This window comes from Vulpes lagopus, chromosome 8 (assembly GCF_018345385.1).
Source record: "Vulpes lagopus strain Blue_001 chromosome 8, ASM1834538v1, whole genome shotgun sequence".
Classification (NCBI taxonomy): Eukaryota; Metazoa; Chordata; class Mammalia; order Carnivora; family Canidae; genus Vulpes; species Vulpes lagopus.
This window is the reverse complement of record NC_054831.1, coordinates 296,334-318,270: the sequence shown is the minus strand read 5'-3', so window position 1 is coordinate 318,270 and position 21,937 is coordinate 296,334. Positions and strand designations below refer to the sequence as shown.

Genomic DNA, 21,937 nt, shown 5'->3' with positions numbered 1-21,937 from the left:
CAACCTGTGCTGTGTACTTAGAGCCTGCCCAGCAAGGACAAGCCGTCCCGGGATCGAGTCCCACGTCGGGCTCCCTGCAGGGAACTGCTTTGCGCTCTGCCTGTGTCTCTGCCTCTCTCTCTGTCTCTCTCCTGAATAAATAAATAAAATCGTTAAAAAAAAAAAACAAATACAAATACACAGATTTAAGAAGGAAATTTGCCATAAATAGAAGATAACTATATTAATACAAAGAAAAGCGAGCCAGTATTACTGGCTCATCTTTCTTTGTTAAAAACAGTGACGTGATTAGCCCTGTTGAGCTTAGTGGCTTAAAACTAGAGACCTTTCCTGTGACCCCAGCATAAGGAGTGAAAAGGGCCTGATGCCTTGCTGGGCCGTTGGTGTTGTCATGCGTCCAGAGGGCAGTGGGTGGTGAGGGGAACAAGGACATGGTGAGGACAGGTAAGTGATGCTGGGGCAAGTGCCCTTCACACCAGGTGTGCAGGCCTCGTGTCACTGATGGCGCCTGTCCAACCTGGTAAGACACCACTGAAAAATCCAGGGAGTGCGAAGCCGGCCAAGAGCAGCCTGGCTGTCCTCACCTACTGTTCTCAGCATTTACCCCCACCCCCCGGCACCGGGGAGTGGGCTGCTGGACGCTGCCTGGTGTGTGTGGCACTTGCTCTGTGGCACCTGCTCCTCTTTGCTGAAATGTTCCATGTGGCACATAACCGCGTGTTGTCCGCGCAGTGACTCTCTGGGCTGGTGGAGGGAGGCTGTGCGGGGGACTCTGGGCAGCCGGACAAAGGGACAGGCCGCTGTTGGATCCGGTTTTGTGAGTTCGGTGAGGTGACGCACTGCTGGCTCGCAGAAGCACCAGGATATACGGTCTTCGGGAACAGTGCTTGTTACTTTAGGCCCCGCCAATCCGTGTATGAGGAGAAGGTAACCTTTCTTGACTCTCTGTTTTGATATAACCTCTAAGATTCGTAGAGGTTTCCTGTGAGTCTGATCATTCTTTTACATTGTTTAAATATCTAAATAACTATTGATCTCTGGGGTTTTTTTGTTTTGTTTTAAAGGACTCTTCCTTGTTAGCTGGTGAAGAATGGGGGAGATAGAAGGAACGTACAGAGTCCTGCAGACTCCAGGGACACGCTTGGGCGCCCAGACCCCGGCGGGGGTGAGCACCCTCGAGCCTGGGCAGACTCTGTCGGGAGGAGCGACACGGGCGTCAGCCAGGATGCAGGAGAAGCACCTTCACATCCGGGTGAAGCTGCTGGACAACACTGTGGAAATCTTTGACGTCGAGGTAAGAAGTGTAACGTTCGAAAGAATATTTCCTTCTACTTTCTAAAAGTCCAGTATAACGCACCACATTCCATGCTGCTGATCAGACTTTGCCTATTTATCAAGCTGACCAAGGGTGGCTTTGGTAACCCTCAGACCCTTGGAAACAGTGAGTCTGCGTTTCTCCTTTTTTTTGGAAAGTGGGATTCTCCTGTTTCTCTTGTAAAATTCTGATATGGGGGCACCTGGGTGGCTCTGTCAGTTCAGTGTTTGACTCTTGATTTCAGCTCAGGTCATGATCTCAGGGTTGTGGGATTGAGCCCCGGGTCAGCTCTGCGCTCAGCAGGGAATCTGCTTCTCTCCCTCTGTCTGTCCCCCGGACCCCAGGCCCCGCACATGTGCGCATGTACGTATGTGCGCTCTCTTCTCTTTCTCAAATAAAGTAAATCTTCTAAAAAAAATAATCTTTTTTGGGCAGCCCGGGTGGCTCAGCGGTTTAGCGCCTGCCTTGGGCTCAGGGCGTGATCCTGGAGTCCCTGGATCGAGTCCCACATCGGGCTCCCTACAGGGAGCCTGCTTCTCCCTCTGTCTGTGTCTCTGCCTCTCTCTCTGCATCTCTCTGTGTCTCTCATGGATAAATGAATAAAATCTTTAAAAAAAAAAATCTTTTTTAAAATTTAGAATAAAATTCTGATATAACATGGTCTTTCCATTCTTCTTCTGAGAGGTTGGCTGAATGCTGTAGAGCACAGACTGGGCCCACACGGCCTCTGCCCTATTGTACCTGGATGCCGGGGGGCAGTTAGCCTCTGTGTGTTAGCTCCTCATCTGAAGCGTCGGGGCGAATATAGTCTCCCCTTCTCAGGGTGGCCGCGGTCCTCAACGTGCAGGGGGCCCGGCGCATATGCAAGCAGTGTTGCACAGTATTAGTGTAGGATTTGTTTTTCTGTATCAACAGTATTGACATATTTATATTGAAAATTCCGTAATAGATTGCACTGATAATGTTGGCAAAAAACAGTTAAATATAGCAAAAAAATGTAACAGTATATAAGTGTATATATATTAAAGTAATGCTTTTTAGACGTACATAGTACTTTAGAAAACACTGATTTTTCCTAAATAGCATTAGAATGAGTGTGATTTTTTAAAAATTATTTATTTTATATGTAATTCATAGATATGTTCTCTTTTCTCTAATATTTTCATAGTGGTTGAAAGTAATATTTTTAAAGGTTTTTTCTGTTCTTAATGTCACAGGAAGGACAAGAGAATGAATTAAACTTTAGCAGGATGTTACGTTTATGTGTGCTTAGAGATACCTGTCAAGTCAGGATGCTACACAGAAAATGAGATGGTTGAGCTGGGGGCCAGGCTGAGAGGAGCCTATAGGAAGCCTCCTCTGGGCTCCAGGGGGCCTAATGGCAAATGCAGTGCGTGGGAGAAGGGAAGGGGGGGCAGGGGTGAGGGGGCTGGGGGGCAGGGCTGCCCTCCAGTCCTTGCCTGGGGCCCCGGGCACACCGTCCTCTCTCGCCTCTCTTGCTCGAGTGAACGTTTGATGCTAAGTACTAGTGCATAAATTCATCGTATCTGAACTCCGGGGACCCTGAATGCTTCTTTTAAGGTCTTATTTGAAGAGGAAATCAAATACCATCTCATCAGGGCAGTAGTAATCAGAACTGGTAGGACCTGTCTGTCCCAACTTCCCAAGTCATTCCTGTGGTGCCAGAGGCAGCCCTTGCCAGGAAGGTAGTCCAGAGCAGACAGCCTCTGCCCCCAAGAGAGCCAGCAGTCGGCTGTTGGCTCACGGTGGCAGCAGCTCCCAGCTCTGCTCGGCGCTCGGTGGTGAGTCGCCTGCAGGAAACGGGTGAAAGGTCTGGGGGGTGAGCTGGGCTCCCAAATCTTTTCCAGCCAAATGCTCATGAGACTTTCCACCATGGAGCCATCCTTTGGTAAACACACCCACTACGGTCTAGGCTTGCAACAGGTTCAGAGTTCTCAAAAGAAAGAAAGAGAAGGAGGGGTGGGCGGGGAGAAAAGAACGGGAAAAACCGAACTACCGAGAGCTTGCTTTCAAAGCATCTTTTTCTTTATCCTGCTTACTAGTCTTTATGAGCTAACCCTGGGACCGAGAAAGAAGAAAGCTTGCATTCATTGTCGAGTCATACATAAGGCGTAAGCCGCCTCCCACATACACACCATTACTGAGTGTCTGGGTCGCATCATACATCAGGAACTCAGAAGTAGCATTTTGTAAAGGTTTTAACCTATTTAGAGATTCTCAGAATTGTAGTAAGTGGAGACGTGTGTCAGGGAGGAGGAATCTCCTTGGCCCTTCCAGGTCCTTCCGGCCGGACTAGGAATCGAACTGACATGAGACAGATTCACAGGAGAGAATCACACCTGGTGGCGGACCTACGGGGAATCCACCGACAGGGAAACTCCAAACGTGGTCGGGCAACAGGAGGCTCATCTGAGCTCAGGAGAGGCGTTGAGTCTGGGACACGAAGGGGAGACAGACCACTAGGTGCGGGGGGAGGACAGGCCTGGGAACAGGGGCTGCCTGTGTGAAGGGAAGCGTCTCTGTTCATAGCTCCCTCCCGGGGCGGGCAGGCAGGTCACGGGGCAGTAAAGAGCGTTTCCTGAGTCTGCTGGGTTTTGATTGCTGTTAACTCAAAATGAGTTCATGCCCCAGCGGCCCACCTGGGGTGGCCTGTCTTGGCCTCTGTGTGGCTTCCGTTAACCACATGTAACCATCACGTTCCTTTCCGTGCGGCTGTGCTGTTTGGGTCGGCCTCGCAGGTCGCCGGAGATGAAAGCGCGTTGCGACCACGTGCCTGAGTGGGTGGGCTGCTTTTTGACTTGTGTTACCCCTGACGCATACCTTTTAGGAAGAGTTAAAATTCAGCATATTTTTGTAAGTTAGTTGTGTTCGTCTTCCAAGCACCCTGTTCTCTACGATCATATCAGTTGGTTTTGCTAAGTAACCACTAAAACCTGGTAGCTTAGAACGACAAATGTTGAATGCGTGTTGGGGTGTTGGCCTGGGAGCGTCTTCTGGTGCGGGCCGGCCTGAAGGGGCTTGGTGGTCTAGGATGGCTTGTCTTCCGTGCCTGGTACCCCGGCTGGCACCTCTTTCCGTGTGGAGTGTCTCCCTTCCAGGGAGCTAGCTCGGCCTTATCTGCACGGTAAGGAAAACCTTCTCAGGAGTGAAGGCTGTGCGGTGCCTGGAGGCTTGGTCGAGCATCGTAGCTCCCACCGTGTTTAACGGGTCGAAGCCAGCCGAGCTGCAGGCAAACCCAGATTCGGGAGCGGGGAGCAGCAAAGCTATCTTGATGGTGGGTGCCAAGCAACTTGTGGCCCTTTTTTAGTCTATGCAACGGCTGTTGCCAGTGGATCGGGAACGTAGTCTCTGGGAAGAGACTGTCTCTATGAAGCTCTGGTATCTCCTGTCAGTGGGCTGGTCTCCTTTGTCAGGCAACCTGCTATGTGAGGCCTGTCCCAGAGCAAGCCGCCTGGCCGCCTCTGCGGGGACATGCTTGCCCCATAGACACAAGAGGCTCCGAGAGGCTGGCCTAAGAAGGTGGGTTTGCTCTGCTTCTTTCTCCCCACTGGCCCCTGGGGCCCCCGACTGATCCACCACCACTTGTCCCCTGACCTCTGGTAACTGAGCTGCCGTGAGCTCCCTCCTCAGTGAGTCCCACACAGAAGCAGCACCAGGTGAGCTGTCACACAAAGGAAGCTTGGGTTGTAGCCAGTAAGGGGATCGAGGGGAATACCTTGTCCCAACTCCCGAGCCAGGGTGGATGGGTTCCTTTTTTTTTTTTTTTTTTTTAATTTTTATTTATTTATGGTAGTCACAGAGAGAGAGAGAGAGGCAGAGACACAGGCAGAGGGAGAAGCAGGCTCCATGCACCGGGAGCCCGACGTGGGATTCGATCCCGGGTCTCCAGGATCGCGCCCTGGGCCAAAGGCAGGCGCCAAACCTCTGCGCCACCCAGGGATCCCATGGATGGGTTCCTTTTATGCAGGGTCAGGAGGACTATTCGGGAAGGGGAGCCTTGTCATTGTCTGTAGAGGCGTAAAGTCACGTGTGTGCCTTAAGGAAACCTGTCGAAACCTATTCGTCGTGTGTGATGTCCGTGCGGCTCGTGTCCTCCCAGGGCAGGGGTCTTAGTGTTATACGAGGTCACGGCGACTGTGCAGTCGCCTGTGCCTTGTGGTCCATCTGCACAGTGAGTCGGGGGTGCGGCTCCTGCAGGTCCGAGTGGTTGGACCCCCAGAGCCCTTCCTTCGGGCCGAGATTATTGCGGGGGGCAGGGAGGCCAGTTTCAATGTCCGTCCCGGGATGCCGCACCTGCCGGGTCTTTGCCCGAGTTAAGAGACCAGCCGGAAAGAAGAGCTTCAGGAAGAATGTGGGAGGGAGGTCAGCGGGTGCACGCGGGTGGGCGGTCCAGGTCAGGTGCTGGGGTCTAACTGGCGACACTGGCTCTGCCACCCTCTGGCCTTTATGTTTGAACTAAGAGGCGCAGGCCATGGTCTGGTGGTGTTGGCTGATGTGGGATGGTGCACGCTCGTGGTGTGGGGTGGTGGGCGTGCAGAGCTCCGAGGCCACTGCCTGGGTCTCTGTGGGCAGCACAGAAGGCGAGTCTTGGTGAAGACCCTCCCGTCCCAGAGCTTGCCCGTGGTCTCTCTCCTAGAAGGCAAGTTCCAGGAGACGAGGCTTTGTCGGATGCCCTGCTGACTCAGCGGTGTTTGGAACAGCTCCTGGCTCGGTAAATATGTGTCGAATGAAGGAAAGCAAAAGGTGGATTGGGGTATCACCCTTTCTTTAAGACTCTTTTGAATTTGTCCCTTGTCTCAGTTTCCTGATCTCAGATGGGAGTGTGTGGCTTCGTCTGCTTGGGGCTTGGGCGTTACACCGATCTGACGGTCTGACGGTCTGCTTACTTGGCTGGTTTTTTACCGAAGTCCTGGGCAGTCGTGTCCGTGACCTTGCAGGGTTGACGCATTCATCCAGCCTGGCCAAACACTGGCGTCTGCGTGCACATAGTTCAGGTCACTGTCGTGTAGAATCCCTGGTTGGTACTGAGGGACCTTCTTAATCTAGGGAAGAATAGGACATTTAGTTATTTTTGAAATGCTTATATTTTGCTTCAGTGAAAATACAGAGCAGCTCAGCCTGAAGACCTCCCTGCCGGTGCCCACGCCTCTTTCCGTGCAGTGTGTTGGTTCATGTTGGTCTTCAACAAGTAAGACAGCCTTGGCCTCCGCATTAGATTTTCCTCAGATCGGTGAGCTGCAAGTCCCCAGTTTTATTTCTGTAGCCCGTCTCCCAGAGTCTGACATCGGTGAGACCGCCACGATAATGGCAGTATTTCCAGTGCTAAAACTGTGCTAAATCTGCCAAACAGGAGCTGGGGGGGCGGGGGGTCCCCTGGATGTGGGAGGATTTCGTTTCAGCTCCTGCCTTCTAAGGCTGGATCACACGACCTTGTCTCATTCTTGCTGCCCATGAGTCAGGAGAGCTTAAAGCCAGAAGCAGGGGTCTGCTCTTTTCCAAACAAAATTTAATCGTGTTTAAAGTGTTAATAAAGTTGAGCTGAAACTTTTCAGCAGTCTTCTCGAGGGTGTTTGAGATAAAAATTTGACCTCAAGATGAAGTCCGCATACCGTGCAATTCACCCATCTGAAGTGTACACCTCTGCGAGTTTTCATTCGTGCGCGGACAGCAGTTTGAACCCATCTTCGTTGCCTTGAAAAGAAACATGGGGCGCCTAGCTGGCTCCGTTGGTAGAGTGTGCACCTCTTTTTTTTTAGGATTTATTTACTCAAGAGGGAGCATGTGCGAGCGTGTGTAAGCACACACGGGGGGAGGGGGAGAGGGAGAGTCTTAAGCAGACTCCTCGCTGAGCGTGGAGCCCAAAGCAGGGCTCCATCCCGTGACCCAATATCATGGTGAGTCAAAATCAAGAGTCGGATGGATGCTGGGTGCCTGGGTGGCTCCATCAGTTGGGTGTCCAACTCTTGGTTTGGCTCAGGCCATGATGTCAGGGTCCTGGGATGGAGCTGAGCCCCGTGTGGGCAGGGACCCTGCTTCAGGATTCTCTTCCAGTGCCCCTGCCCCGTTGTGTGTGTGTGTGTGCGCACGTGCATGCATGCATGTCGAGAGTCGGACACTTGACCGGCTGAGCCTCACAGGCACCCCAAGCAGGCCACTCTTGATTTCTGGGTCATGTGATCGAGCCCTGCGTCGGGCTCCCCGCTGGGCCCTCTCCCTCTGCCTAGCCCCCACCACGCCTCCCCCTTCCTCTCTGAGAAAGAAAAAAAAGGAAACCTCTTAGCCTTCAGCTGTCCCACCCTGGCGCGTCCCGTCCCTCTCAGCAGTAAGCAGCAGCAGTGTACTCTGCCTCCGTAGGTCACGCCGCTCTGGACATTTCTCATGGGGGGGGGGGGGGGGTATGTGGTCTTGTATGACCGGCTTCTTTCCCTGAGCATCACGACTTAGAGGTTGATCCCTGTTGCGGAGTGCATCAGGGCCGCCTTCGTTTTTGTGCCTCAGTAGCACTCGGGTGTGTGGATGAGCCGCAGGTTGTTTATCCGCTCACCAGCTGGTGGGCTCTGCACCTCTTGGCTGTTGGGAATAACACGGCTGTGAGCCTTCACATGCAAGGGTCTGTATGGACGTGTGTCGGTGACTCTCGAGTGTAAACCTAGGAGTGGAATTGCTGGGCCATGTGGTCACCATGCTCAATTTTGGGGGGACCCGCCAGACAGTTTTTCCAAAGCAGCGGGCTGCGGATCCCACCTCTGTGCCTGAGGGCTCCATTCTGCCCACGTTCTCACCTACGGTTGTATTACCTGCTTTCTAATTCTCCTTGGCCTGGTGGGCATGAGGCGGTAGCTCATTATGGCTTGAGTGAGATTCTGAGTTCTGTTTAGTGGCTAGAAAACCATTTTGAGCCAATCAGAATTGGACCAGTAAGTGGTCATCTAGGGCGGTTCCTCGGGTAGGTTGTGAGTAGGGACGAAGTAGCCCCGTCGCACAGCCCGGTACACCTACGGGACGAACCTCTGCGTCCCGGGGTCGCGGGGACCACGGAGGAAGCACAGCCGAGGACCGGCCACAGTGCACCTGACGGCATGACGCTGGCCCAGAGCAGAAGCTCAACGTTTCCTGGAGTCTCCATGTAAATTTATTGAACTAGGAACTTTTATTGACATTGCATTTTGTTTAAAGATTTTATTTATCTATTTAAGAGACGGAGCACAGGTAGGGGGAGCGGCAGACAGAGGGAGAAGTAGGCTCCCTGCTAAGGGGAGGGGGCCCGACGCAGGGCTCAGTCCCAGGACCCCGGGATCGTGACCTGAGCTGAAGGCAGACGCTTCACCGACGGAGCCGCAGGCGCCCTGACACCGACACCAGTTTTAAATCCGTTATTTCTCTCCTTTGTAAGAAACCGCTCCCAGTACCTTCGATTACTCTCGTGCATATGAATCATGCGCCGCCACCAACTTACACTTAGCAGGACTTCGTAAGATAGTGAGGTGAGCTTCACCTTGGGGTTCTCTGTATTGACGACTAAGGAAATTAAACTACTTTTTGTGTAGAAGAGCATTTGTCTAATGGTGCAAGGAAGGGAGAGAAGCCCGCGTGGTGGAGGATGGGGGGCCGCTGCCGCGGCTTCAGTAGCATCTCATTTAAGTGACATTTTACATTTATCGATGGGAGTTTTAGCTACCCATAGGCCAGTGGCCGGTTTTCTGATCTAGTAAAGTCTTGATTTGTTTTCAGTTGATCGAATGAATTTTGTGGTCTTGAAAATAGAAATCTGGCCTCAGCTCTAGAAAGTCTTTTTTTTTTTTTTTTTTTTTTCTGAACCATAAAAGAAACCATCTGGAAGCCATGTGTCAGCTTGTCTTGTCCTGTGTGCAAAGTCACGGAGTGGAAATGTCTGCAGCTCCGTGCCGTGGTAAGCGCGGAAAGCGTGTGCACGTTATCCCTGGTGCAGTGAGGTCTGCTCGATTTCTGGAACAGAGAGACCCGTAGTAATTGATGGTTCACCACCAGGTTTAAGAACTAATGTGAATTAGCTTTTCTATTATCCGGAAGCTAATAATGTGGAAGAGATGATATTTAGTGATTAACAGCAGTCTGGGATGTAGGCTGGGTGTGCGAGCCCTCACCCATGGAAGTGAGCACCCTGTGCCTTTGCTGGCAAGTGGGGGGGGGGTGAAGTTTTTCTTGATTATCCAGCTGTTTGCTCACATTCCCCTTTTTATCGTACTTAGGATTTGGGGAGTGGGCTTGTTTTTTGTTTTTAAGAATTGGAAAAGCTTTAGTTAAATATGGGACAAGTGGGAGGACAAAGTCTCAGTCATGAAGTTCCATGCTAGTTGCTATTCTAGTAAAAACTTAATGTTTTCCTTCTGGCCAGGAAGAAATAGTCAAAATTCCAGAAAGTATCATAGCCAGATGTTTGTCATTGCTCCCACATGAACATCCTAAATATGGCAAATAAACCGCCTCAGGACTTATTTTGGTCTGATCTCAGAAGAAAAGTTAGTAATTCGGCATCTGAACTTGAGGATAATACAGGCTTTATACGGAAGCTCTCCCGTATGTCTAGTGTACGCAGCTATTACGTGGCCGTCCGCGCGCGCGGGGCCTGTCATTTCGTCCGAGGAGGCTGGCGTGCTGCTTTGCCCCGGTGCGCAGGCGTGTGGCAGGTGGCACCGGGCAGGGGTGCGGCTCAGAGCCCCGGCGCAGGCTTCCCCAGCCAGCCCAGCACGCGCAGCGCGCCGGCAGCAGGCCCAGTCTCTGGCGAGGTCCTCCTGACCGTCGTACCCGAGAGCCACCGGGGTCCTCGGGGCGGCCGCGGAGGGCCGCGGACATGGGCCAGCCGGACGTGGGGTGCCGCTTTGAGGGCCCCGCGTGGCGGCTCTTGGCTTGCTCTCCTGTGATCGTGGAGCCCGGCAGGGAGTGGGGATGCAGGGATGGCGCGAGCCCCGGGTGCGCCGTGAGCCCGCCCTCTCTTCTCACCCCGCGGATGCTCCCGTTCCTACCTGGAGGAGCTGGGTCCTGGTGGGCTTTGTTCCCGGGAGGCCGGGATTTACCGACTTGGCCCGTGACCCCGGCTCCCACAGTGGCTGGCCCCTCGGGGTGCTGCTTGCCTGCGGAGCTCGTCTTTGGGGCCCCGAGCCCCGCATGCTCGCTCTCCTTTCCACAGCGGCCCCGTCTCTGCCCCTAAAGAATCACCACATGGGGCCAGTTAGGACCAAGTTTTAAATCTCAGCCCTTAGCTGCTTGATGGCATGTGAAGTGCCGTGGGGCCTGGGAACGGCTTTGGTCAGGTGCCCCATCGGGACTGTGGGACGACGCACCTGTGGGTGGCAGGTGAAGCCAGGCGTCCTCTGTGGGCCTTTCCTCAGCTGCCCGGCACACACCCTGGTCCTCGTGGCCCTGGCTCATTCCAGTGCTTTCTGAATGTACTAGAACCCGCTCTCGGTCCATTGGTGAACGCCGAGGCCGCTGTATGTGTCGTGGGCATACGTGTGGGTTTCTCCGGGGTGTTCCTGGAGTGGACTCTGGGCGTGAGATGCACCATCGTAGCCCAGCCCGGACCACGCAGGACTGCCCTGCCAGCTGGCCATACCGTCATATGTTCCCTCCTTCCACGCGGTGCCCTCCCGGAGCATTTGCCTCTCTGTCCTCCTGTCCAGCCGTCCCCTGGGCTTCTGAGGCCTTTGGCCTTTCTGCCGTCTCCTCACCTCGCCCTTGTACAGGCGCTGCTGCCTGTGCGGGGCCTGTCATGGGGCCTGGCCGACTGCCGCCACCGGCTGGGCCATCACAGTCCTCCCTTCTGCTGCTGCTCCAGCCTCTGGGGCCTTCCACGCCCGGCTGCAGACTCAGGCGCCGGGCGCCTGCCAGACGTGCTGTGTCCTCGAGCAGGTCCTTGGAGAAGAGCTGGTGCATCCTGGAATCTGCCCCGCCCACCGCCACTCCCGTCAGCACCTTTGTGGACCCTGGTTCCCTGGCCCTGCTCTTCCGTTCATTCGTTAGTTCGTCGTCCTTGGCCAAGACAGCTGACCCCCGTCGTCAGAGCCCCGTCTGAGCTTCACTTTTCTGGAGCGTTTCTGGGTCACAGCAGCCGCACGTTAGCAGTGGGAGGAACGGGGTCTAGGTGATGGGTCCCTCCCATCATAGGAAGCAGCCGGTCCTCCAGGAAAGTAGCTGGAGGACTGTGATTCTCTCTCTCCAAAGAGACTATTCGGCTTTGTCGGGTTTTTTTGTTTGTTTTAGTTTATTTCTTTCTTGTACTAATCTCTGTGCCCAGCGTGGGGCTTAAACGCAGGACCCCAAGTTCAAGAGCCACACACTTCCGATGGAGCCAGCCGGGCGCCCCTGCGCTCTCACTTCCGCAGAGTGTGCGTAGCTGTGCTGTCGACCCCACCGCGACGCGTTCACAGGGCGGCGCCTGGTGGGCAGCGCGTCGGCGCCCGCGGTGAAGCTGCGCCCTCCTCAGGCCCCTCCGCGGACCACGGCCCGCTCGCCGCTCGCCGCGCTCTCCCTGGGCGCTGCTGCGCTGCCACGTGATTGAGTTCCCGTTATACACATAGGGTTGGAAACAAAATAGGGTTTACTTGTTGCAGAAAAATAGAAAAACTTACATGGCCCACGACCGAGGATAACTGCCCAGAGGGAACAGCCATTCACATTTTTCTGAATATCCTGCTTTTCCCTTTTATCTACCACGTATGCAAAGTAAAATTGGAACCAGACTTACATGCATACTTATAATTTATTTAATTTATTTATTTATTTATTTATTTATTTATTTATTTATTTTTTAAGAATTTTATTTTTTATTTATGATAGTCACAGAGAGAGAGAGAGAGGCAGAAACACAGGCAGAGGGAGGAGAAGCAGGCTCCATGCACCGGGAGCCCGACGTGGGATTCGATCCCGGGTCTCCAGGATCGCGCCCTGGGCCAAAGGCAGGCGCCAAACCACTGCGCCACCCAGGGATCCCTATAATTTATTTTTAAACTTAACACATTATGAACATTTTTCTATGTAATTCCTTTTTTATTTTTATTTATTTATTTTTTAAAAGATTTGTTTCAGAGAGAGAGAGAGGCAGAGACACAGGCAGAGGGAGAAGCAGGCTCCATGCGGGGAGCCCGACGGGGAACTCGATCCTGGGACCCCGGGGCCACACCCTGGGCCACAGGCAGGCGCTAAACCGCTGCGCCACCCAGGGACCCCCCTGTAATTCCTTTTTTAAAAGTTTTTAATGGCTGCACAATTTTGTACTTTCAGTTTCTCTGTAATCTTTATACACATTCTTGATTGTGTCCTTCAGATAAATACGTACAAGCGGCAGTGCCGCGTCCGAGGGTGATGTGTGGCCTTTGAGGCCTGTGACTGGTGTGGAGGAGCCGCTCCTGCAGGCCCGGGCACACCCGGGCACACCCGCTCTGTCAGCCGAGCGGCCGTGGCGCTGCTCCCCTCTGTCGGCTCTTCACGTATGGTTCTTAGTGAAATCTCCACCTTCGTAGGCAGGAGCTTAGGCTTTTTACAGTTTTCTTAGACTTGTTGCTCCTTGTTTTGTGGGTTTGGGGAGGTTTTTCTGCTGTTTGGTCCCCAGCATGTTTTGTTTATTGTGGTGAGACACGCCCGACGGGAAGCGCAGCCTCTTCGCCGCCTTCCCCAAGTGGCTCAGGCGCGGAAATGGGCTCGCGCGTCGCCTCCTCCGTGGCTCCCTTCGTCCCTCGGACTGCAGCTCGGCCCGTGACACGCGGAGGCCCCAGCCCCGGCGCCCACCGCCTGCCGGGCCGCCCGCGCCGCGGACCACAGCCCGGCCCGCCAGCGGGACCCTGCACGGTCGTGCCCGGGGCCTGGGTCCGCACGGAGCGTCGCGGCCACGGGGCTCGCGGCAGGGGTCCCGCTTGGCTTCCTGTGCGAGGCCGAGCCAGGTCCACGCCGTGGCCCGACCACGGCCCGCTCGCCCGTTCCTCTGCCAGCGAGCTCGGGATGTTCCCACCCGTGAGCCGTGGGGTGACGGTGCCCTGACTACGGGGCGAGTGTGTCGTGCGGACGCCGCCTCCGCTTCCCCGGGGTGTCCCCCGGGTGGCCCTGCTGGGTCACGTGGCAGCTCTACTGTTAATTTTTGCGGCTTCCCCGGCCGATTTCCCCCGTGCGTGGCCGACACCGCGTTCCTACCACGAGTGCCGAGGGCTCCGGGTCTCCCGCAGCCTCTCCCGACGCGACTTGTCCCTTCGTGACAGCCGCCGCGCTGATGGCCGTGGGGCGGCCCCTCCCTGTGGTTCTCGGCCGCGTTGGCCTTGCGATCCATGCTGCCGGCGTCTGCGTGTCCGGGCCACTTGTGATCTTGTGTGGGGAAGCGTCTGTTCAGGTCCTCGGCCCACTTTTAAATCGGGTTGTTTGGGGTTTTGTTGCTGAGTTTCAAGGGTTCCCCATAGGCTCTGGGTATTCGCCCCGACCGGGTGTAGGGTCGACGAATATGCTCCGTCGTGTTTGAAGTGAAAAAAGAAAGAGGGAAGTGACAGGGCGTGTGCTGGGGCTCCACAGAAGGTCGTGGTCCCGGCCAGGAAAAGGGCAGGAAAGTTACGGGAGCGACGCGTAGGATGCGCAGCCCCGGGGGCGGGCTGGGGCCGTGGCTCTGGGCCGTGCACGCTGGCCCGGGTCGGGTGCCCCAGGGAGTCCTGGGCCTCTGCGGCAGCACTTTGGGAGCTCCGAGCGCAGGCGAGCGGGGCGGGCCGTGCTCGTCCTCCCCGTGGTCCCCGTCCTCCCCGTCCTCCCCGTGCCCCCCCATCCTCCCCGTCCTCCTCGTCCTCCCTGTTCTCCTCGTCCTCCCTGTCCTCCTCGTCCTCCCCGTGCCCCCCCGTCCTCCCCGTCCTCCTCGTCCTCCTCGTCCTCCCCGTGCCCCCCCCCGTCCTCCCGTGCTCTCCGTCCTCCTCGTCCTCCCCATGCTCCCCGTCCTCCCTGTCCTCGTGCTCCCTGTCCTCCCCGTCCTTCCCGTGCCTCCCCTGTCCTCCCCGTCCTCCTCGTCCTCCCCATGCCCCCCGTCCTCCCTGTCCTCTCTGTGCTCCCTGTCCTCCCATCCTCTCCGTGCTCCCCGTCCTCCCCGTCCTCCCCATCCTCCCCGTCCTCCCCGTCCCCCCTGTGGGCGCCCGGCAGGAGGCAAGGTCCCCCAGGCTGCTCGAGGCTGGGCGACCGGTTGGGGGAGCGCAGAGCGAGGCCGCAGGGGCGGCAGGAGGGAGTCACCGCCCGGCTGGGCCCGAAGCTGGAGCCGGTGGGATTGGCCGTGCGCAAAAGACGTGCTCTGGGAACCGGAGAGCCGGGTGCTGCGCCGGGGCGGGCCTCAGCACGTGTCGAGCGGACGGGGCCACCTCTCCTGCCCGGGCTGGTGGCCGCGGCCCTCCACGGTGCTGGCGCTGCACCTCTGCTGCCCTGATTCTGGGGTCCTGGCACACGGCGAAGCGCGAGTGTCCAGGTGTCACACTCTGGCCAGGGAGGCAGCTCTTTGCATCATCCTCAGTCCTTGGTGCCTGGGTGGCAGTAATTATGGGCTTTTATTTTTAGAGACTTTGACTAGTCATTAAAGAAAAACATGAAAACATCTGTTAGTGCTTCCAAACCGCTGTTATTGGAATGTTCTGGAATTTTCTTGTGCACACATCTTATGCTTTTATGTGTATAATGTTATAGTTTATATAACACAGCTTCATTTTGCCACAGTGGCAGAGAGGATCCCAGCCCGTACTTAAGGGCTTTTTCTCATGACACTGAAAAAAAGAGAAATATTTTCTTTTCTTCTTCAATCCACAATCTTTTTTTTTTTTTATAATTTTTTAATAGGATGTGGGCTTTATTTTTTTTTAATGCTTTTTTTTAAATTTATTTATGATAGTCACACACACAGAGAAAGAGTGGCAGAGACATAGGCAGAGGGAGAAGCAGGCTCCATGCAGGGAGCGCGACGTGGGATTCGATCCCGGGTCTCCAGGATCGCGCCCTGGGCCAAAGGCAGGCGCTAAACTGCTGCGCCACCCAGGGATCCCTAATCCACAATCTTAAACACCTGCCTGGAACTAAGAACCTTCTCAAAAGCTTCAGTTTAGCCTTCTAAAAAATAAGTTCATTTGATGACTCAAAAATATGTTTTCTAAAATAAATCACATGTTCCTAATTATGAAAAATACTTTTTTAACATTCTGTATTAAAATATTCATGATATTTCTTAATATCTTCATAATTTTACTTTTTGGATTTGTTTGGTCCTTATAAGTGATAGTATGTTCGTTCATTTGCTTGTTCTTTCTTTCCTTCCTTCCTTCTTCCTTTTTTTTTTTTTTTTTTGGTATGTGTTGGTACTTGAAACTGGTGAAGTCAAATTTTTATATCAGAATAAAAACCAGTTTTTTCCTACTAAAGCAATTTTTGTTAAGACACCTCAGTATGACTTTAAGGCTCTAGATAGTGCTGTCCCCCTGGAAAAATGTGTTGGAACATACATGTTGAAAATACACAGTGAGCTCTTTTAAATCAAACTTCTATTAAATGAAGACCATTCAGCTCTCCAGTTGCTTGTTTCTGGCTTTAATTTACACCAATCTTACATCTTTAAAATCATGCAAAATAATAAAAACATGACCTAAATGAATCCAAATTGTGTTATGAAATGAAATTATAAATTATATAGAAGTAGTAACCGCATATAAAATTAAACTTGTTAGTATATTACGTCTTGCAAGACTGACAGACAATTATGAAGAACACAGGCTTTACCATGGGTCCATTTTTTTTCTCATTTAGTGGAATCAAATGTAACCTGAGAGCACTAGAAGAGGGCAAACTTGTGGAAAATTGTTTCCATGAAGCTCTGGAAAAACAAAATTTTTTTTGCCCTAAATTTTTGCAGTTTAGAAATTAATGCCACTTTTAATTATATAATTTGATTCATAAAATAGTGTTTTATGTTGTTTTTTGTGGTTTTTTGTTGTGTATTTTCTGCCCTAGGAAGTTTTTAATATTTTTTAATAATAAAATTAATATATTCTCACAGTAAAAAAATTCAGTCAATATAAAAGTACAGAGGCGAGGCACCTGGATGGTGCAGTCAGTCAGCTAGGCACCCGACGCCTAGTTTCTGTCACGGTAATGATTTCAGGGTAATGAGATCGAGCCCTGTGTCAGTATCTGTGCTCATTGCAGAGTCTGCTTGAGTTGCTCTCCCTCTCCCTCCTCCTCCCGCGTGTGCACATACTCTCTCTCTCTCAAATAAATAAATCTTTTTTAAAAGGAGACTACCGAGGGATCCCTGGGTGGCTCAGCGTGTTAGCACCACCTTCAGCCCAGGGCCTGATCCTGGGGTCCTGGGATCGAGTCCCACATCGGGCTCCCTGCATGGAGCCTGCTTCTCCCTCTGCCTGTGTCTCTGCCTCTCTCTCTCTGGGTCTCTTTCTCTGTCTCTGTCTCTCATGAATAAATAAATAAAATCTTAAAAAAAAAAAACAGACTACAGAGAAAAATATTTAATTTCTTATTCTCTTACACCCAGAAATAACCTGTTTGACATTTTGATCATCTTACCCATTTAATTCTTTCAAACCTTTTTCAGTATTGTTTTCCTAAAAACTAAACAGAGTAATATATGTGACGTCCTAAAATAATTGAATCTCTGTTTGATTCTGCATTTACATTTGGCCTGTCTAGTAGAAGTACTGATATAGAACCCAATTTTGTGTTCTCTGAAAAGATCCATTACTTAAGGAATAAAAAAAAAAAAAAACCTACATGCTACTAAAAATAATCTCAATAACTCTGTATTTATGAAAAACATGATCTTTATTTTTTTTGTTTTTAAAAGTGAAACAAGTTTGTTTATTTTGGAAGTAGTACAGAAGCCTTACAAAACCACTCAAATGTTCTAGGAAAGTACAGTGAAAGGAGCTGGTATGTCTCATGGTGACTCCTGCTTCATTCCCCAGAGGCAGTGCTTGTGGATACATCCTCATAACTTTCAAGAAAAAAAACATGATCTTTAAAGAGAAATTTTAAACACCAGAACCAAACGTCAGAAGACACTGAGATTTTTTTTTTTCTTCAATAAACACTAAAGATTAAAGGCAAAGATTTGGCTCAGAGAACATATATTATTAGTTTCTATTTTAGGATGATTATTTACCAAAATATAAAAAATGCTTATTAGCAGCTACTTCTGGTGCTTCTAGCAAAAGGCAATAAAAATTAAACTTAAAGCACAGCTGTAAAGGTCCAGGAGTTATGCTTTGCATTTTATCACTCCACTTCCTCATACCCTATTTAGGACAGCCCAGATTCCAATGATCATGAGAAACCATTCAACAGAATTCCAAAAAGAAATACCGTGAGCTCCCATGAAACTGTCAGCTTTTATAAAAATTGTACACTGATAACTATAAATTATGTTTTATAATTTGAACTGTTGGGAGAAATTAAAGATCTAAGTAAGTGGAAAGACACCCCATGGGGGATCCCTGGGTGGCGCAGCGGTTTGGTGCCTGCCTTTGGCCCCGGGCGCGATCCTGGAGACCTGGGATCGAATCCCACATCGGGCTCCCGGTGCATGGAGCCTGCTTCTCCCTCTGCCTATGTCTCTGCCTCTCTCTCTCTCTCTGTGTGTGACTATCATAAATAAATAAAAAAAATAAAAAAAATAAATACTCTCTTATAAAAAACAAAAAAAAAGAAAGACACCCCATGTTTGTGGATCAGAAGACTTGTTAACATAGCAGCACTCCTCAATTGATTGAGTACTCCTCAATGGATATTAAATCTATAGATTTAATGTGATCCCCATCAAAATTGCAGCTGGCTTTTTTGCAGAAATTAATAATCTGATTTTAAAATTTATATGGAAATGCAGCAGATCCAGAATAGCCTAAAATAATTTTGAAAAAGAAAATTGAAGGACTCATACTTAAAACTTACTATAATGCTACAGTAGTCAATTCATAGCGGTACTGACATAAATATAAATGTAGATATCAATAGAATAGAACTGAAAGTCCAGAAATAAGTCCTTACATTTATGGTCAGTTCAAGAAAGTGCCATAAAAAGAGTGCTAAGCCAGTTCCACAGAAATGAGAATGAAGCTGAACGCTGCCTAACATCACACACAAAAACTAGCTCAAAGTGAATCAGTGTCCTAAATGTTGAGCTAAAGCTTTTAAAACTCTCAGAGGAAAACGTAGGAGTAAATTTTCATGACCCCAGACTAGACAGTGGTTACTTAGGTATGATACCAAAATCAGAGATGACAAAGAAAAAAAAGGATTGATTGGACTTCATTAGAATAAATGTTTAAAATTGTGCTAGAAATAGTACTATTGAGAAGGTAAAAAGAATAGAGAAAATATTTGCAAATTCTGTATCTGAGAAGGAATTTATAATAACTTACAACTCCATAATAAAGACAAATGACCCAGGGTACGTAGGTGGCTCAGTGGTTGAGCATCTGCCTTTGGCTTGGGTCATGATCCTGGGGTCCTGGGATCAAGTCCTGCATCGGGCTCCCCACAGGGACACTACTTTTCCCTCTGCCTATCTGTCTGCCTCTCTGTGTTTCTCATGAATAAATAAATTTAAAAAAAAAAAAGACAAATGACCCAAGTTAAAATATTGCCCAAGGTCACACAAGTAGAAAACAGGTGCAGAGGAACTGTCACCTAAGTGATCCTTTTATTTCTGATAGATACTATCTTCTCTAGAGCTCTTTTATCTCTGCTTGGTGCTCTTGATTTACAGAGGCAGCTGCTTTATTAACTTATTTAAATGTCATGATAAAATTTTGGTCACAACTTCATCTGCTAAGAAGCAACATTTGTCTGTTGAGCATTCATCTTACACTTGTTTCATATTTTGTTTCTTCCTTTTATCCTGAATATCTTTGAATATTTGCAGTGATGGTTGGTTCTAATTTGACTACCCATGATTGGGGAAGATAAGTTGTTTCTGGATGACTGTTTTCAGGAGGTCTTCTGTGGGTGGCTGGTTATAGCCTACTTGAAATTTGAAGTTTATCCAGTGACCTGAGGTTTGTGCATGGGCTACTTGCACAAACCTTTACTTCATCTGAACCAGTGACAGTAGCTGGCAGTGGGGTGTTTCACAGAGCCATCTTTCACACTATGTCTCACTCTTAGAGATTACTTCTGGTTTTTTATTTGGTTCTGTCTCCTGTGCTTCTCCAAGTCAGACAAGCCCAAGATTGGACTGTGCTACCACTGTCTCTTACCCCTCCTTTTTGCAAACAAAGGGTTTAGGTTTTATTCCGCAGGTTCCACCTTTCACTGTTGATCAGTGCTCTTTGAGACCTCTGCTGAAATTTCATGCCTTGTTTGTGTCTTCCCATATATACCAACAAACATCCTCTGGCTCTGGCTAGTGACATTCCTCCCGCCAAGTTTTTTTATTCAGGATGTAGCAGTTTTCCTACTTTTGCTGAAATAGGGTTTACATTTTTGTTATTTTTTTTTTATTTTGAATGATTCTAGCAAGAGATTGAGGAAATGACAACTTACAGTACCATCTTCAAAAGACAAGCCACTCACGTGTTTTCTGGATTGTTGCAGCACCTGCCACACCCCTAGTCTCTTTACCATCTCCATCCTGTAATTCCTCTCAGACAGATTTCTGAATTTGAACTGTTCTCTCATTACTCCTATCTCCAGAAATTTGCCTCTGTTTTTCATGCTTCTGGTTCAGATTCACACTTTATTCATTTTGTTTTTCAGGCCTGCTGTTGGGGTTTCATCTCTGTAGTTATCTTTGTATGTCTACTTTGAATTCATGAGTTGCTTCTCTTTTCCCCAAAGTCTCATTTCATGAATGCTGTGGCCTATTACATTGACCTTTTTGAGGACCTTAATTTTTCTTACTGCATTTTCTTTCGAATACTCCACTCTGTTCATTGGGGTCAGTGTCTTGGCTTTTTATGTTAATATCTCTGTTTCAGGAGTTTGGTTCTCAGGGTCTGCTCCTTTTTGGTTGTCCATGTGAGGTTCCAGACTGACTGGTATTGTTTTCATTGACCTTTGCAATGGCCACAGGTCGATTTTCCCAGACAGGCTTCCTTTCTGAAAATGAGAGTTGCCTGGCTGCAGGGCCATGGGAGTGACCAAGTTCCTGGCTGGGTGAGTGGGTAGGACACGCTGACAGACAGGTTTCCTTTTTGTGTATGAGCTTTTACAAGTACACACAAGTAAGGGCAGGCAAGCCACCCAGAACCCTTCTGTTGATGAGGAAAAAAAGAAAGGAATTACCCAAGAGGCTGAGTGCTCTAAGAGATTTACTGCCAACCTGAGATACCCTTCCTTTACTTTGTTTTTTTCCTTGATGCTAAGTTAAAGACAAATAGTTAAAAAAATAAATAAATAATGAGTTGATGACCCAATTTCTAAAGCTTATCAGAAATAGCACTTTCCTTCTTTGGCTGCTGGTATCTAACATATACTGGGTGCAAATGCGGCGGGGAAACAGTGAATGTCACACAACTGGGCCTCATTCACTCGGCGTGTATCCTTTTTGAGGTGCCCTGGCTTTGCTGTGAAGAGACTTTAACAGTCCCTCCCTGAAACGGGAGAGTCTTTCACATTCATCCCCTTCTGTGCTCCTGTGTCGGTCCCCTTTGTGCACTCCTACCGGTTCCTCTGTTAAGCTTATTACTGATTCTCTGTTCTCAGACTGAAACCTACCCTCCCCCATTTATGAGAGCCGCTTGAAGGCACAGATTTTTTCTTTTCCCGATGAATTTGGGGATTTAAGTGGAGAACAAGCAGAACAGGTACCTAAGTAAACCCCAGTTTAACTATTACTCTTGTGCTAGGAGGTCTCACCTGGTCCTACTGAGCTTCTGCTACCATGATCGTGCAGCACGTGTGCTAACTACGACTCGAGCTTGGACAAAGTACAGCAGGGCCACTGTAGATCTGACTTTTTTCTCCCCAATTTTAGAACTCTTCTTTCCAGGCTAAAAATGTTAAAGCTGTGCCAACCATGGGCATTTTCCAGGGTCTCCCTGCTGAATTACTCAGGGTCTAGTCAGGAGGCAAAATATACCAGTAATTTGAACTGGGAAATGTGATAAAAGTGATTATTAACTAGTAACAGGGATTAACTACTGGGGAAGAGAGAATCCTGAAGAAAACAGAAGAGGAGATGCAGTGAACAGCTACCAACACAAGCTTGGAAGAGGTCTCCTCCCCCAAGGTCAAGGTTCAGACCTACAGATGGTGGAGGTATTGGCAAAGGTGCCACGGGAACGGGGTGGCAGGCAGGAAACTGCCCCCCTGACAGGACTGGAGTAGAAGAGGAAGTCCCAGGAAGGTGCAGCCATGGAGTCTCCTGCGCGCAGCTAGCAAGGAAGCTGCCTCCTGGCCCGAGCAGCAAGGAAGCCCAGAGCCCCAGAATCAGGCAGAGAAGCTCCTCCTTCTTGTATTCCCCAACTCCCTTTCCTGACAGGACAGCTTATAAAAGAGAGATGTCTACAGAGGCCTGCCCCAGTGTCACAAAGCAAGGCAAAGAAGAGTAGATCTGGAGCAGAGAAGCATTAATTAGATACCTAGCTCACCCGTATTAGCAGGTTCAAGTTTGGG

The 21,937-nt window shown here is 50.2% G+C and overlaps 1 protein-coding gene across 2 annotated transcripts in view; it reads left to right on the top strand.

Annotated features, from left to right (window-relative positions):
• FARP2 (FERM, ARH/RhoGEF and pleckstrin domain protein 2) overlaps positions 1–21,937 on the top strand; it is a 94,185-nt gene that overhangs the window by 12,138 nt on the left and 60,110 nt on the right. For both annotated transcript variants that reach the window (XM_041768142.1, XM_041768141.1), the window contains exon 2: positions 1,065–1,294. In XM_041768142.1, the coding sequence (XP_041624076.1) occupies positions 1,091–1,294 (204 nt within the window). In that variant the 5' untranslated portion in view covers positions 1,065–1,090. The remainder of the gene's footprint in view (positions 1–1,064; positions 1,295–21,937) is intronic.